General features: G+C 29.5%; 1 protein-coding gene across 3 annotated transcripts in view; it reads left to right on the top strand.

Moving 5' to 3' along the window:
- LOC143232264 (calpain-5-like) overlaps positions 1-10,795 on the top strand; it is a 55,130-nt gene extending 44,335 nt beyond the window's left edge. For 2 of the 3 annotated variants that reach the window (XM_076467444.1, XM_076467446.1), the window contains 3 exons: positions 1,578-1,696; positions 1,923-2,059; positions 7,995-10,795. In XM_076467444.1, coding sequence (XP_076323559.1) covers positions 1,578-1,696; positions 1,923-2,059; positions 7,995-8,177 — 439 coding nt within the window. In that variant the 3' untranslated portion in view covers positions 8,178-10,795. The remainder of the gene's footprint in view (positions 1-1,577; positions 1,697-1,922; positions 2,060-7,994) is intronic. The other variant, XM_076467447.1, reaches the window with a different exon arrangement.
- The last annotated feature ends 3,392 nt before the right edge of the window (positions 10,796-14,187 follow it).

The raw sequence follows: 14,187 nt of genomic DNA, 5'->3' as shown, positions 1-14,187 counted from the left end.
CTCTGTTGACAACTGAATGAACCAAGGTGAGAATACTTATCATTCTTTAGAATTCCCATATACTTGTACCAAAGGCATGTCATAAGTGTTCTGCTTGATTGAACTACTAATCAAATATAGGGTCTGAAATAATTGTCATTGTACCCCACATAGTGTCTTAACGATATAGAAAGCTAGCATATGGTACTGATATATGCTAGAAGAAATCATTTTAATAGCACTCCACAAATAAATCATGATAAAACAGTTTTTAACACTATATATTGAATTTTGTTGTCACACCATGGTTAAAAAAGTTCAGAAAATTGTCAATAGAGCAGATAGTGTGCGTGAAAGTGTTACATCATGCTGGTTGGACTTTCTGACAAACTGCTGCAAACTTGGAATACTCCCCAAACATTGTCAGTACACCCTAGATAATGAAACAGAGGCAAATAAATTTCAAAATAGGAAAGTAACAAGCAGAACACCTGAACTAAATGATACTGATATTGAGCATCTTCATTCATGCAGCTTTTGGGACAGAAGGAAAACTTCCACTGATCTCAAATGTGAAATAAATAACCATGTACCCTCTGAAAGAAAAATGTCAATATCTACATTATTAAGAGAATTCAGTAATAATGGAATATTTGGTCATGTAGCAGTTAAAAGGTCTTTACTTCAATCTTAAAATGCTGGCAAAAGACTGAAATTTGGTAGTTACTACAAAATTGGTACTGTTGTTGACTGGAAAAGATTGTTGCAGATGGATGAGTCCAAGTTTGAAATATTTGATTTAAAACATAGATTGTACATCTGGCAGAATAAAAGTGAAAGATACCTCAGTGTATAGCACTTACTGTGAAGTATGGGGAGCAGTGTGATGGTTTGGGGATGTTTTTCTGCTGAGGTGACAGGAGATACTTGCAAAATAGATGGAATAATGGACTAGTGCAAGTACCATCAGATACTGATCTGTCGTGACATATTTACTAGTTTGTGTATTATTGGTAAAGAATTCTACTACCAAGAAGATGATAATGACCCCAAACACTCATCCAGCCTTTGCAGAAATGACTGAGCTAGGAAAGAAACTGCTGGAACAATTCAAGTGATGCATTGGCCCCCCACAGAATCCTGAAGTCAACCCAATTGAGCAGGTCTGAGATACGATAGATCAAAACTTTGTCAAATTAAAAGTATTCCAAAGATACTTTGAGTGTATTAGAGACATTTGGAGTAAAATCCCAAAGAACGTTATGATTAAATGTGTTGCAACAATACCTGAAAGACTGTGCAGTTATTAAAGCAAAGAGGAAATACAGAAAATATTAACTGTTTGCTGACCTCAAGTGCTTTCATTGCGTTTTTGTTGTACAAAGTATGAAGATTAATAAAATTTTTGTGTTTCATCTGCAGTTTACTAATTTAGGTTAAAAGCAGCCTGAATCTAATTTTTGACTTTATCCTAACATATTTGCACAGTACTGTATATATATATCTGCACATTTTTATATCTAATTTTTAACTATTAATATAAGATATTTCACTTCTGTGAAGGATTTAACAAGTAATTTGTTGGATTTTTGTTCCAGAGAATTGACTGCTGAGACACCACCTCGAAGTTTATGGCCTTGCATCAGCTATCCATCAATTGTTACAAAAATCACTGTGCGAGGAGCATCAGGTCTGGAGAAACAAGACAGATTTGGCAGTAAGTTTCGGTACTTAATTCTTTGTTTGTGATGAATCTGTAACATAATCAATGTTTCTGTAAGAAATGTTTTTAGTTAATGAAAATTACTTTCTCTTTACAAATTTTTGCAATATTTCCTTGTTTTCTTTAATGGAAAGTAACTTGTTAGTGTATAACATTTAAGGTAAAAATAATCTTTTCTCATTATTGTAAGATATAGTGTTGGAATAATCTCTTTTTGCAGCAGCAGACCCATACTGCATTATTAAATGTGGAGGGGAAAATGTGAGAAGCCATATTTGCAAAGATACCCTTGAGCCAGTTTGGAATGTGAGTGCTATATTCTATAGGAAGAATGTGAATTCTCCCCTTAAAGTCCAGGTTTGTTAACACCATATTAAATTTTTTTTTTATTTCTTCTAGTTACAAGTTAAAATCATGTAACCAGTAATAAAGTGAATAATAATATTTGTAGGTAGGTTGTAGTTTGATAGTAAAAAGTGAATTGAGATTTAATACCGATGTTCAAACTTGACAGCTTTAGAGTAAATGAGCTTAAGGTTAGATAATAAAAAACATAATTTATTATATGGGTTCTTGCATTCAAAGTGAATGACCTATGCATTTGTGATTTTAAAATTTTGTGTGTGTGTATGTGTACGCACACACACACACACATACACTAATATTACTGTTTTCTTTAAAGATCTAAATTATTTGTAATGGAAAGCTTCACAAAATGATTTTGCTTTTAAGTGAAAACCAGACTATTTTAATAGAAACATTTTTAAACACACATTTTAAAAAAACATACCAACAGGAAGCTTTCTTTACCACAAACTTATGAATAAATTAATATCAACTTGTCATTTTCATGTGAAAATAACTGAGAAGGTTTTATGCTAATAACAATTACACAATGTTACAAAATTTTTACTTTTTCTTGTTCCTGGGCAGAAAGTGTTATTTCCCAACTGCTTATACCTAAAGTAAATGGAAAAGACCTATTTCTCTCTTCAAACTTCACTTTTGTGACCTGGGAGCATATAAGAAAAACATGATGAGAGACTATATTTGGGGGCTGATACGTGAAAGTGATTTACATTACAGTCACAAATCTCGCTTCTAAACATTTTTGTTCATTTTAATATAACTTTAGTATAAATACATGTAAATCTTGATTCATATGTTGTTTTATTCAGACCTTATGTAAATGAAAATGTGCTGTTTTTACATAGAAAATAGGTTAATTTCTAAATTTTATTATCCATGTTGCAAAAGCAAAGTTTGAAGGGAATAATGGCCATTTTCTCTACTTTTACAACATAACCAATTAAGAAATAAAACATACTATCCAGGAACAAAATTTGTGTTGCATAGTGTTATCTTTACAACTTAATTTTACCCTATGTATGTATGTATGCACATTTTAGTTACATAAAAAAATTTAACTTATTTAACAGTTTATGTAAATGAACTTGGCATCCAAACAAAATTAATAAATAATAGTGTTATATTAGTTTTAATTTCTTAATTTCAAAATAAAATATTTAAATAACTTCTCAGTTTTCACTCCTGTGTTTCATGTTTTTTGTTTTGTTTTTAATTGCCTTACTTTGATATTTCTTCTCTTGTATTTGAGCTTCTTACTTTTTGATACAAATTATATATTTATGGTATAGATATCATTTAAAGATACTCTAAATTCTCCAGTAATTTTGTTTTGAAGATAGTTATAAATGAGGAACTCAAATGTTCACACTACACCATCTTATCATGTACTTCCATTAAAAAAATGTCAGTAATTTTCTTTACCATTATTATTTACAAGCTAAAGAAAGATTTTTAATTTATGTACTTACATATTATAATAGCTTGTTTTGGTCAGAGCTTTTAAATTATTCCTTGTACAGTTTCAATCTTGTGATTGCCACATTCACTTTTAACATGTTGAGGGAAATAATTTAACACATTTATAGCTTATTTAGAAAGCCAATTAAATTATAATAGCTATAAAATATTACATTATTGTACATATTATTTTTTGCTTCTAACTGGATATTTGAAATAAATAATTCAATAAAGTACTAACAATAACTGCATCAAAAAGTATGGTTAATGTTTTTGAAGAATTTACTTACAAAAGAGTACCAAACCCTCATATTAGTACTAAATGTCTTGTTTTATATATTTTTTATCTGTGTTTATAAAAGTAACTGAAATGTAAAAAGTCCAAATTTATTATGTTAGATAATAAAACATAAGAAAATTAAATAATTTCTCAGTGAAGTATTACAGTGGTTGCACGTGTGTAACATAATTCAGTATATTTTGTTTATCATTACTTGAGCTATGCACTCACTCTGTGATTTCTCATTTTGTTTTGCAGGTTTAGTAGTTAGACATGGTTCAAAGAGTGTTAAAACAATGAAATTAAATGAAAGCAAAATGAGAATTGTTATGAGCCTGAGGTTTCAGGATAAATAATTGTAATTTTCTGATACAATCTGCAGTCATTCTAGGAAGAAAAAAAAAAGGTAAATTAATTTTTTTTGTAGTAATTGCAAAGTCAGTCAAACTGATAGATCCCATGTAGTGTTAGGATAGAGAAAATGTAGTTTTACAAAAAAAAACTTTAGATATTAATTGAAGAGGTTCTAAAGGTCAAGTAAATGAAATATGAAAACTTAAGATGAAAAGAAAGAAATGCTTTTGTTCTTAACATAAAAAGTCACCTTGTGCTTGGATCAGTCATTGTTTGAGTCAAATGACTAAATACAGATAAACCTTCAGTGGAAAAACTTTATTCAAAATTTATATTTTTTATTTGCAACAAACTTGTAATCTTTATTAAAAGTTTACCAAAGTTTGTGAAGATAAATTAAGTAAATTGAGAATTATATAATTTATTATAAATGTTACATTCTTGATACATTTTACTGAGCCTGTGATTTAGGATTAAACTGGCACTAGTTTTAGTTGTTAATGTATGAATATTTTATTCAGGTAAATTCCTGAATAAATCCTTTATACTTTTGTTTTATTGATGTTGGTTTTTATTAGGTCTGTTTTCAGTCTGTAAATGTTATATTCAACACAAAAATCTGTTTGCATTGTTTAAGAAACTACTTTGAATATATTTAGTTATTTGTAATTAAAGATAATGTTTTATCTGTGTTAACTGTATTTGTTTTCTCTACATTCCTCTCCATTTATCCACTGTAGCTCAAAATCAGAGATGTGTATGTGTAAAATAGTGTTTCAGATCTGTTTTGTCTGCCACAGATCACTTACTGCACAATAGGTTTTTATTCAGTACCAGAACTTATATCTTGGGCTCCATGATGAAAGACAAAACATTCTATGGAGTGTTATTTTTATTTAAAGGTTATCTTTTAAGCATCAGAAACCAGTAAAATATCTAAAAACCATTAAGCCTAAAACTGCTGTAAAAACACATCACTATTAAACTGTTGCTGATTTTTGTATATCTGTTGTTTCATTTTGGATGGAAATCACCATTAATAGTGGTATTTTTAAAAACATGGTATATTTAAATGTGAGGTTGTCATACACTTCACATACCATTTATTTATTTAAATAAAAAAAATATTTAAATTTTTTTTAGCTATAACATTTGGGCTGTTAACCTGTGAACTTGACATTCACTCTCAACTGAGACTTTGTGATTAAAAATTCTATCTTCTATAAATGAAAGATATCAGGTAGAGGTCTAACCTCACCACTTATTTTTAATATATATTTGAAGATATACATATCTTTTGGGTGATTCAGAAATTTGCTAGTTGCCAAATAATTCATAAGTGAAAAGGAATAAAATAATTGTTAGTGGTATGAAGTGAGATGTTATGAGCTCAACCTGTAACCACTATCATTGAGGCCATGTTCTTTGAAATGTATTAAATCTCGGAACACATGCTTGGTCAATTCGACTGATGATATGATCTCTTTATGTTCGTTTCAGGTTTTTTATAGATATAATACTTCTAACTTTCATTATGGTGTATATATCTTCACAAAATTTGGTGGTTTGCCAGTTAACATTACAAGTCTTTCACATACAAAAAAATCATATTTTTTAGTGAAGTACTTTTAATAAACTAAAATAAAGATTTGTACATGAATATGTTGAGTATCTGTTTTGCATGCACAAAATAATTTTCAGGTTAAGATTAAAAATACTTTTCCATATCTCAAAATTCTCAAATTTCCTTTGTGTAATCCCTAAAACCTTCTAAATACATTTCAAGTCAGATTTTGCACTTTATCTGTTATTTTCTCTACCCTATCTCTTTATGGAATAGATCAATTTGACTGACTTCATAATCACCCAAAACAAAATTGAAATATATCTAAACTACCTTTTTTTTTCTAGAATGACTTCACGTTGTAACATGAAACTGCATTCATTTATTCTAAGTAGCTTTAAACTAGTGACAGTGTACATCTACTTATAATTACATTTTATTACCCTTTCGATTGTCTTTGAATGATATCTAACTACTATACATAACATTATAAGTTGTAAATCACTTGGGGAACATGCAGCTTATATTATGCCATAAAATTACATTCCATGTGAGCCGCTCACATGCATGCCTCATGAAAACTTATTATTATTATTTATTTTACCTACTCTTAACTTTAAAATATTCGTATTTCTACATTTTATTTATTTTTATAATAATAAAGAATAAACATGAAACACAATACATTAAGTACTTAACCCAATCTTTTTTTTTGCTTTTATTTATCAGCAACACTTAACTCTTTTTTTTTTTTTATATATCAGTGGTAGTGTAGTGATGTAAGAAGTAATTTGTATTTAATATTAAATAATGCACAAAAGAACATAGACAAATAACATGCAAAGAGTAAACAATTTCTGCTAACTCTCAAACTCTTCCTGGCTTTCTAACTATGCATCAAGAGGCAATACAAGTTCATCCAAGCTAGTCATTAATATCTCATGGGAATTAAGATTGTACTCGGAGTGAAACTGACGTTTTTCTGTTCAGAACATGTCATTGTACAATATGTTACTTGGCAGATGAAAACCTTATAATTCAACATAAGAGAGAACTATTAACAAATCCTGAAAGGATGTGATGGTGGGTGCGGGAGGAAGGGTGTTGTTTTCTATTTGATAACTCTGTAATCAAACAAAATTGGAAGCTGTAAAAAGTATAGCTTGTCTGAGAAATAACAATATATAGTGAGTAATTTGTGTTCAACTTTGTACTTTTTCTATGGGTAAGGGATAAAATAAGGATGATGATGTGCTAAGAGAATGTGTTGTGTGTTGCACTAGGAAAAAATTCAAGATTTTTTAGAATCTTGCTTTTTAGAGTTAAGAACTTCAAACTTGTATACTATTAATGTATGGATTATTAGCTAAGATTTTATGCTGTGCTAATTGGTATAACATAAACAAAAATAGTTTAATAAAATTTTGAATTTAAGGTACTAAAATTTTGTGTCATGCTTGGTAAAAAATACCTGTTGCAAGAGGGTTAATGTGCATCATACATTACAAAAAAATTAAATGAAATAACAGATGAAACATCCTAAACTCAAAATTGCTCAATATTATCAATTGTTATTGATGTAAGTAAGGATAAGGTAACCATCATAACAGTATTATACAATGATGGAAAATTATCAACAATTGGGTTCAAAGTTTTGCCAGAAATGTTAGTATGAAAAATTCTTTGTCAGTAGTGGTTGTTCTTGGTTTGCCTGTATGATATCTTTATATAAATGAATCTGTGCTTAAGCAGCTGCTGACACACATTTCCTGTCATCTGATGCAAAGGATGTTAATTTGGGAGCTGTTCAGCATATAATATGGTAGTATCCTAAACACTTGGATGACTCTCGAAACACTGGTTGCTTTGTTCTTCAGCTGAATGCTGTGCCAGTATGTAGGAGAAGAGGCATAAAAATGTTTGTGTATTACTTTATGTAAGATTATTTTAATTCTTTTTAACAATGGTTCAAACCTAGGTTTGTGTAACAACCTTTTTTTAATGTTCTGTAATAAAATGTCTTTATGAATTTCAGAGGTAAATTTAAGCTTGTAACTGTTGTTCTTGAGAATATATTTTAGTAATATTTGGTTTAAATTGTTTCTTTTGTCACTGACCTTTTTTTGTAAGTGGTGCATATTAAGTTTTCAAAGGGCATGACCTTGAGTGGTCTTTTTTTTATATACCTCTACAGTTCTGAGTTATTTCCCCGTGTTCTATGAAGCAGTAACTGTCTTTAATATTTTTTTTTGAAAACTTCTCTTTAGGTGTGGAACAGTAATATAGTGATGGACAGTTATATGGGTAAGGCAATCTTCATGGCACCACTATCAACAGAAACTGTTATTCATGAAGCTGACCTTTTTGGAAGGAAAAATGAAAAAGGTGTAAAAAAACCTGGAAAGGTTGTTGTGGAATTAATAACTACTGATGATCTTTTGGCTTACTGATCAATCTTCATTTTGTCACAGAGTTTTAAATCTTGCCTGCCAAATTGTGTTTTTACCTATAAATAGTGTGACTTGTGGTATTTTATATTCATAAACTTAGGTAGTAACTAAAGGGTTATCTTTATTTTTTTTTTAAATTGCTGCCTTTAGTGAATCTTTGTGTATGTGTTGTTTTTTGTTGCTTTTTTCATTTGACAAAAGGTTATGATGTTTTAATACACACAACAATTACAAATGTTTTTTTCTTATTGCAATGTGGCCTTTAGCACCATCTTTGTGCAGCATTTTTGGACATTGGAGCTCTTTTGTCATTAGCTATACTTTTCAATGTTGTTTCCTCCTTAAAAGTAATATACTGTCTGACGTGTGTGAAAATTTCACTTTTTTTGGTGTTATACTTTTGTTTTATTTGTTTAAGTTTTGAAGAAAACAGTAAGATGTATTCAGATTAGCACAAGATGTATGTATGCATATCTGCATATACTTTATTGAATTAATACATACTTCCAGATTGTAAAGCTTCCTCTGAATTTTTTGTAAAAAAAAGTTATGAATTTAATTGACTTCTTCTAACCCCTTATAATACTTATTCATGTTGTAAAGAGAAGGGAAAAAAAAAAAAAGGAATATATCTTGTAGCATCAAGCATGTAATTTGGTGATGTTATGAAGGTTATTGATACATCATTTGTAAACTTTCAAACTGTTGCACAGTGCCTGTGCTAATATAAACTAGCAGCAGTTATTAGTTGACTTGAATGTGGCTGTAAAAAAACTCAGGTTTTCTATAGTGTATACCAAATAATATCCTAATATATCTAGTATTTACTAGGGGAAGAGGAAAGACAGTAACTATTTTTTTTACAGTTTAGTACTTGGACAGTTAGTAAAGTTTTTGTTTCTCTCTAGAAAGCAATGAAAATAAATCCATGACACATAAGTGCTAAACAAAATTTAATACAAAGGATATTTCTTTTTTTGGGGTTGACATTTACATATCTACATTAATACAAAACTTGTAGATATCACAAACACTTCTTATTTACTGCAGTGTTTCTCGTCCAATTTGGTGTGTTTATATATTTTAGTTTGCAGTTTGATAACTTGTTTTGGTTTGTGTGGTATTGGGTACTATGGTGGATGCTTAAAGTAAAGAAAGCATCTTCGTAACATTTTTATACTTTTGTGTGTGTGTTTTTATGTGAAAAACTGTTAAGTATGTGATTTGTTATAACTTGTACTTTTACCAACTGTGCATAATGACTTTGGGGCTGCTTAAATGAGAGCTATGCTCTTCCTTTTACTTGAAAATATTAATATTCATTATTAGTAGCACTCTAAATGTCCAATTCTTTATCCTTCCCAATGCAGGAAAATAGTGCATATGATTTTTTAAACCAAGAAAATATGAAGAGGCAATTAAAATGTTAACCAAAAAAAACCAAATAAGTCATCTCTTTTCTTTTTTTGCAAATCTGAAATGTATGTTAAGAAAGGGTTTATTCCTTGTAAACTTTTCCAAAATTTTCACTCACTTTTATCCAACTACTTTAAAATTAAGCCTTTTTTAAATGCTTCACTAATTAACCATGATCTGAAATTAAAAAAAGGTTAATTTTAAGTTTCATTGTCTCATGAGAATTTGAACAATTCTTACTGTAAGACCTCTAGATAAAGATGTATTTCAATACATTTTGTTTCTGAAGTGTCAACAATTTTAAGTACATTGTTATTTTATTACTAATTTTATTCAGACTTGTTTTCTTACTTAGAAATCATTAGATGTGATGAATATAAAATTTCTTAAGTATCTGTTTGGACCATAAGACATATATGGAAGGTTGAAATTTATACACCGATGTAGTGTCTATATTTAGATAATTGCGTGGAATATGTATTATATATTATTCATAGGTTCAACAACTTTTCACAAGAATTTCTGTGTAAATTATCTAAAAATCTCGATGAAATGAGTTGGGTGAATATTGGGTTTTTAATATGTTGTAAACTTTCTGTGTGGAACTAGTTTGTTAATTTTGGATTTTTAATATAATTACTTCTTTGCTGCAGTTTAATATGGTTACTTTTGTTTAAGTTGTAACACGAGATAAATGATATTGTTGAGTAATGTACTGTACTTAGAGGATTAAATTATTAAAGTAAAACTAAACTTAATGAACCATTATGAATTTTTAGTGTTGCTTTTTGTTATTGTTAGGGTAAGAGTGAATACTGGTGGCATCTACTAGTTAGTACATGATAAACATTGAAAAGTAAAATGAGTACCCTATTTTTATAGGTACTGATGCACAATTGAAGTTATGCTGTTCTCATATTTATCCTATTTTTAATTAGCATTTCATGTTTCTAAAATATTTAATGATTTATATTATGTTTTTGCACTTTTTTCTTCTATGTTACTTTAGAGGTTAATAATATGTTTTCAAATTAGGATCTGATATTGAAATATTGTGATATAAATAATGGTTTTTGGATGAATATAAAACTAAGTAGATATATTTATAAATAAGACAAGGCGTTGTATGTCTATTTGACAATATTCTCTAGGTTATCATTTTAAGTGTGAACCATCAATAAAATTTATGAAGTTATAAAATGTGCAAAGGGTACAGAATGAAGTTATATTAGTTTTAATTAGTTAATTTCCTTGGAGTGAGTTTCAGTACTTAAAAACAGTTTTTACAGTCTCAGTTAACATAAGGTGAAAACAGTACCAACATCTACAAAGGAAATGAGGAGATTATTATGTAATACTTGTAGAAGTTGCTGAAAATTTGTTATCCATACAGTGTATCTTTGTTGGCACAAAGTATGCTACAGAGATGGAAAAGAATCTTCACAGCATCTTTGAAGCACAATCATAATAAATATACTTTTTTTTATCATGTATAAACTCAGTATTTATTAAAGAAAATGAAAATGTGTTGGAAAATTCAGATTTTCTTATTATGGATACTAAAAGTACAATTTACATAAATAGTTAAATGTTTTGATATACCTGTAGTTACTATTTGTTTTTTGATATTTCCTGTTTGTTTATTAGTTACAAAAATGTTCTGATTGCAGTTTTACAAATTTGGTGAGCTATGTATATGTTTAGCACAACTTTTATTTTTAATGTGAAAATATCACTCTTGCACTTCCAGTTATACCTACCATTACAATAAGATAATGAAATTAAATTAACATGAGAGTTGCTTGATATATTTGAAATATTTTCTTATGGATTTAATGTTACTGAATGTTTTACAATTATTCTCTGTTTTATTTAAACTTAACAAGCTTAATAGATAGTTTATTTATATCTGAGTTAATTTCCATATGTGTCTATCATTATAAGCACGTTAAAAAAAAGTGAAAAATGCATTAAAACGTCTTCTTTGAAAGCAGTTTATTTTCTTCTTTCATCGTAGACCAGAACAGATTATCTTAGGTTTTATGAATCAATGATTTAATAATCAGATTTTATAATTTTTTTTTGTTTTAAGAACAAATATGGGTGAATGTTTTCTATAATTTAAAATGTGTTTAATGTAGCATTATAGCATATTTGTTGTTTGTTTTATGTAAGGGGTGGTATGGTTTAATAACTTTCTTAATTTTAGATAGCTGATCTTGTAGTTAACACTATTCAAGTGTTCTCATACAATAATAAAATAAATTTTTGAATTTTATTGTGTATTTTTAGAACAGACAGCAACTGGATAATTTTATTATAACGGTAATTACAATGGAGAGGTTAGGCCTTATAACAGCAAGATATTCTTGACTAATAGGATTTAAGGTGTATTTCCTCTCATTTGGCAACTGATAGACTGTTAGAAAAGAGACAAGACAGAAATCTGCACACAAAATGGTATTTAATGGGATTTCACAATTTAAAATACACTGAAAATGTTACAGTAAGAGCAAGTGCTCCTGTGTACTTTAGAAAAGAATCCCAAGTTAAGCTTGAATTAAAATCTAATGTAAATGTGAAGTACTCTGTCACTTTGAAATTCAAGTCTTAGTGTATTTTACAATAACTATTTCAGGACACTTCAGAATACACAGAGCAGACATTCCACAAACCATGCTTTATTTTCCATGAAACATTCTCTGTGCTGTTTGCATATGGTGAATCTAAACAAATTACCAATTCACACTGACTCTTGCTCTAAATAAACATCAAAAGTAAATAACATTAGAGTTTTAAAAGTTTTTCATGAATAAAACAAGAAAAATGTTAAGCTAAGCTTGCTTTGTAAAAGTCCAATGTAAAATCTTTACTAGCTTTTGCTGAAAGTTAAAACAGGAAAGTAAAAATTCAGAACTTTTAAAGTTTTTACATAAGATCTGTTTGTAAAGTAAAAGAAATATGAAGTACACAAACATACTGAGTGCTCCAGCAAAATTGTGCATTTAAATATGCCAATTAGCCTTGATCTGTTAGCACAAAAGAAACTTATTGTTTATATTAGTTACTTCACCGACAAGAATAGATTAGCTTGTTAATTATCTTTGTTTTTGTAAGAGAATAAAAGAACCTGCACTTTATACACAAAATTCTGCTTGCAACTTAGAGAAAGCTAGTTAGTATCTTGCTTAAGTATTTCACATTATCTTCAATATATATCTTCTCAATTCAAGGTGTTGTGCTAATTTTATGGATGATAATCCACTTTTTGCTAGTTTTAAACATTTGCATCTCTCATCCTCAGTTAACACTTTGAGATTGGGCAAGGTCATTTTGCATAAAATATTGCCATTAAAATATGCTCATAAATAAAATCCTTTTAAAATATCTGAAAACATGTACTATAGTCTAAAACAACAGTTCAGTTAAATATAAAACTGATTAGCAGTGCTCACTTTCCAAATAATGGATGACTTTGATCTTTCCTTTCCTTTCTGTCTGGCAGTTATTTTGATGTGAAATTAATTAGTTCTGTAGAACCAATTCATCACCAAGGGCAGTTGAAGATTAACCAACTTCCTTCATTAGTTTGTAATATGGGGCAGACTGTAGATGAAACAAACATGTTGATGGCTTGATAGGATTAATGAGTGCATCAATGTAGGAGATATTTATGTGAATAAATGGCCAATGTTGAACATAGGGTCCATTTGGGTGGCAGGGATCTATAAATTCTATGCCATGGGTTAGTGTGGGAGGAAACAAAAGTACCCCAAGAAAACTCACTTTCATTGTTAAGGTGCCAATCTGTTACCAGTGTCCAAATATCAAAAAGAAGTAAGCAGGGAGGCAAAGTGAAGTTTGATGCTGGGATTTATTTAGTGCTTCATGGAATCTTTAATTTTTCAGATGTTCAACAGCAGTTTACTAGGCATCAGGTTCAAATAGGATTTTGATAGTGTGGAATATTTGATGTAACTAGTATATGGTTAAAAAAAGAAGAATAGTTTGTCAGTAATGTTATTGTTGACAGTAGTATTGATGACCAGAGCATTGGGTGTATTTGACAAGGAAAGGGCAGAAAGAGGTTTTGGGCTGAGAGGTAGAAAGCTTACAAGTTCAAATAGGTTACAGGTCTGTTGTGAAGCTTCAATGGTTATAGGTTGAGTTGGTAGCAGAATCTGAGTACCTTTTTTCCTTATTGGCTTATAGTACTGTTTCTGGTGTGGGAATAGTCTGGATTTCTTGATTTCTTTTTATTTGGCTGTTGCTGTGGGTTTTGATGTACTGATAGGTGGCAGGTGTTAGTCCAGTGTCGTGAACAATGAGTTTGAGGTCTGTACTGGTGCTGGTGAGATATGTGTGAGGCTTCTGATATCCTTTTTCAACTTTGAAGTGGTAACGATTGTGAGAGCAACCATTTTTTGCTTCTTCCACATAGTGTTAATTTTAGATGTATGGCATGTGGTACATTCTTTTTGAAGATGGTGCAATACAGCCCACACAACCCCTTAGCAAAGCAGTGGTTACGAGATGGTTCTGAAGGATACCAATATAATTTGCTGAATTGAGACATCCATTTATGAATAGCAAC

Source organism: Tachypleus tridentatus, chromosome 11 (genome assembly GCF_004210375.1).
Source record: "Tachypleus tridentatus isolate NWPU-2018 chromosome 11, ASM421037v1, whole genome shotgun sequence".
NCBI lineage: Eukaryota > Metazoa > Arthropoda > Merostomata > Xiphosura > Limulidae > Tachypleus > Tachypleus tridentatus.
The sequence above is the reverse complement of the archived record's forward strand: the minus strand, read 5'-3'. Positions and strand labels throughout refer to the sequence as shown.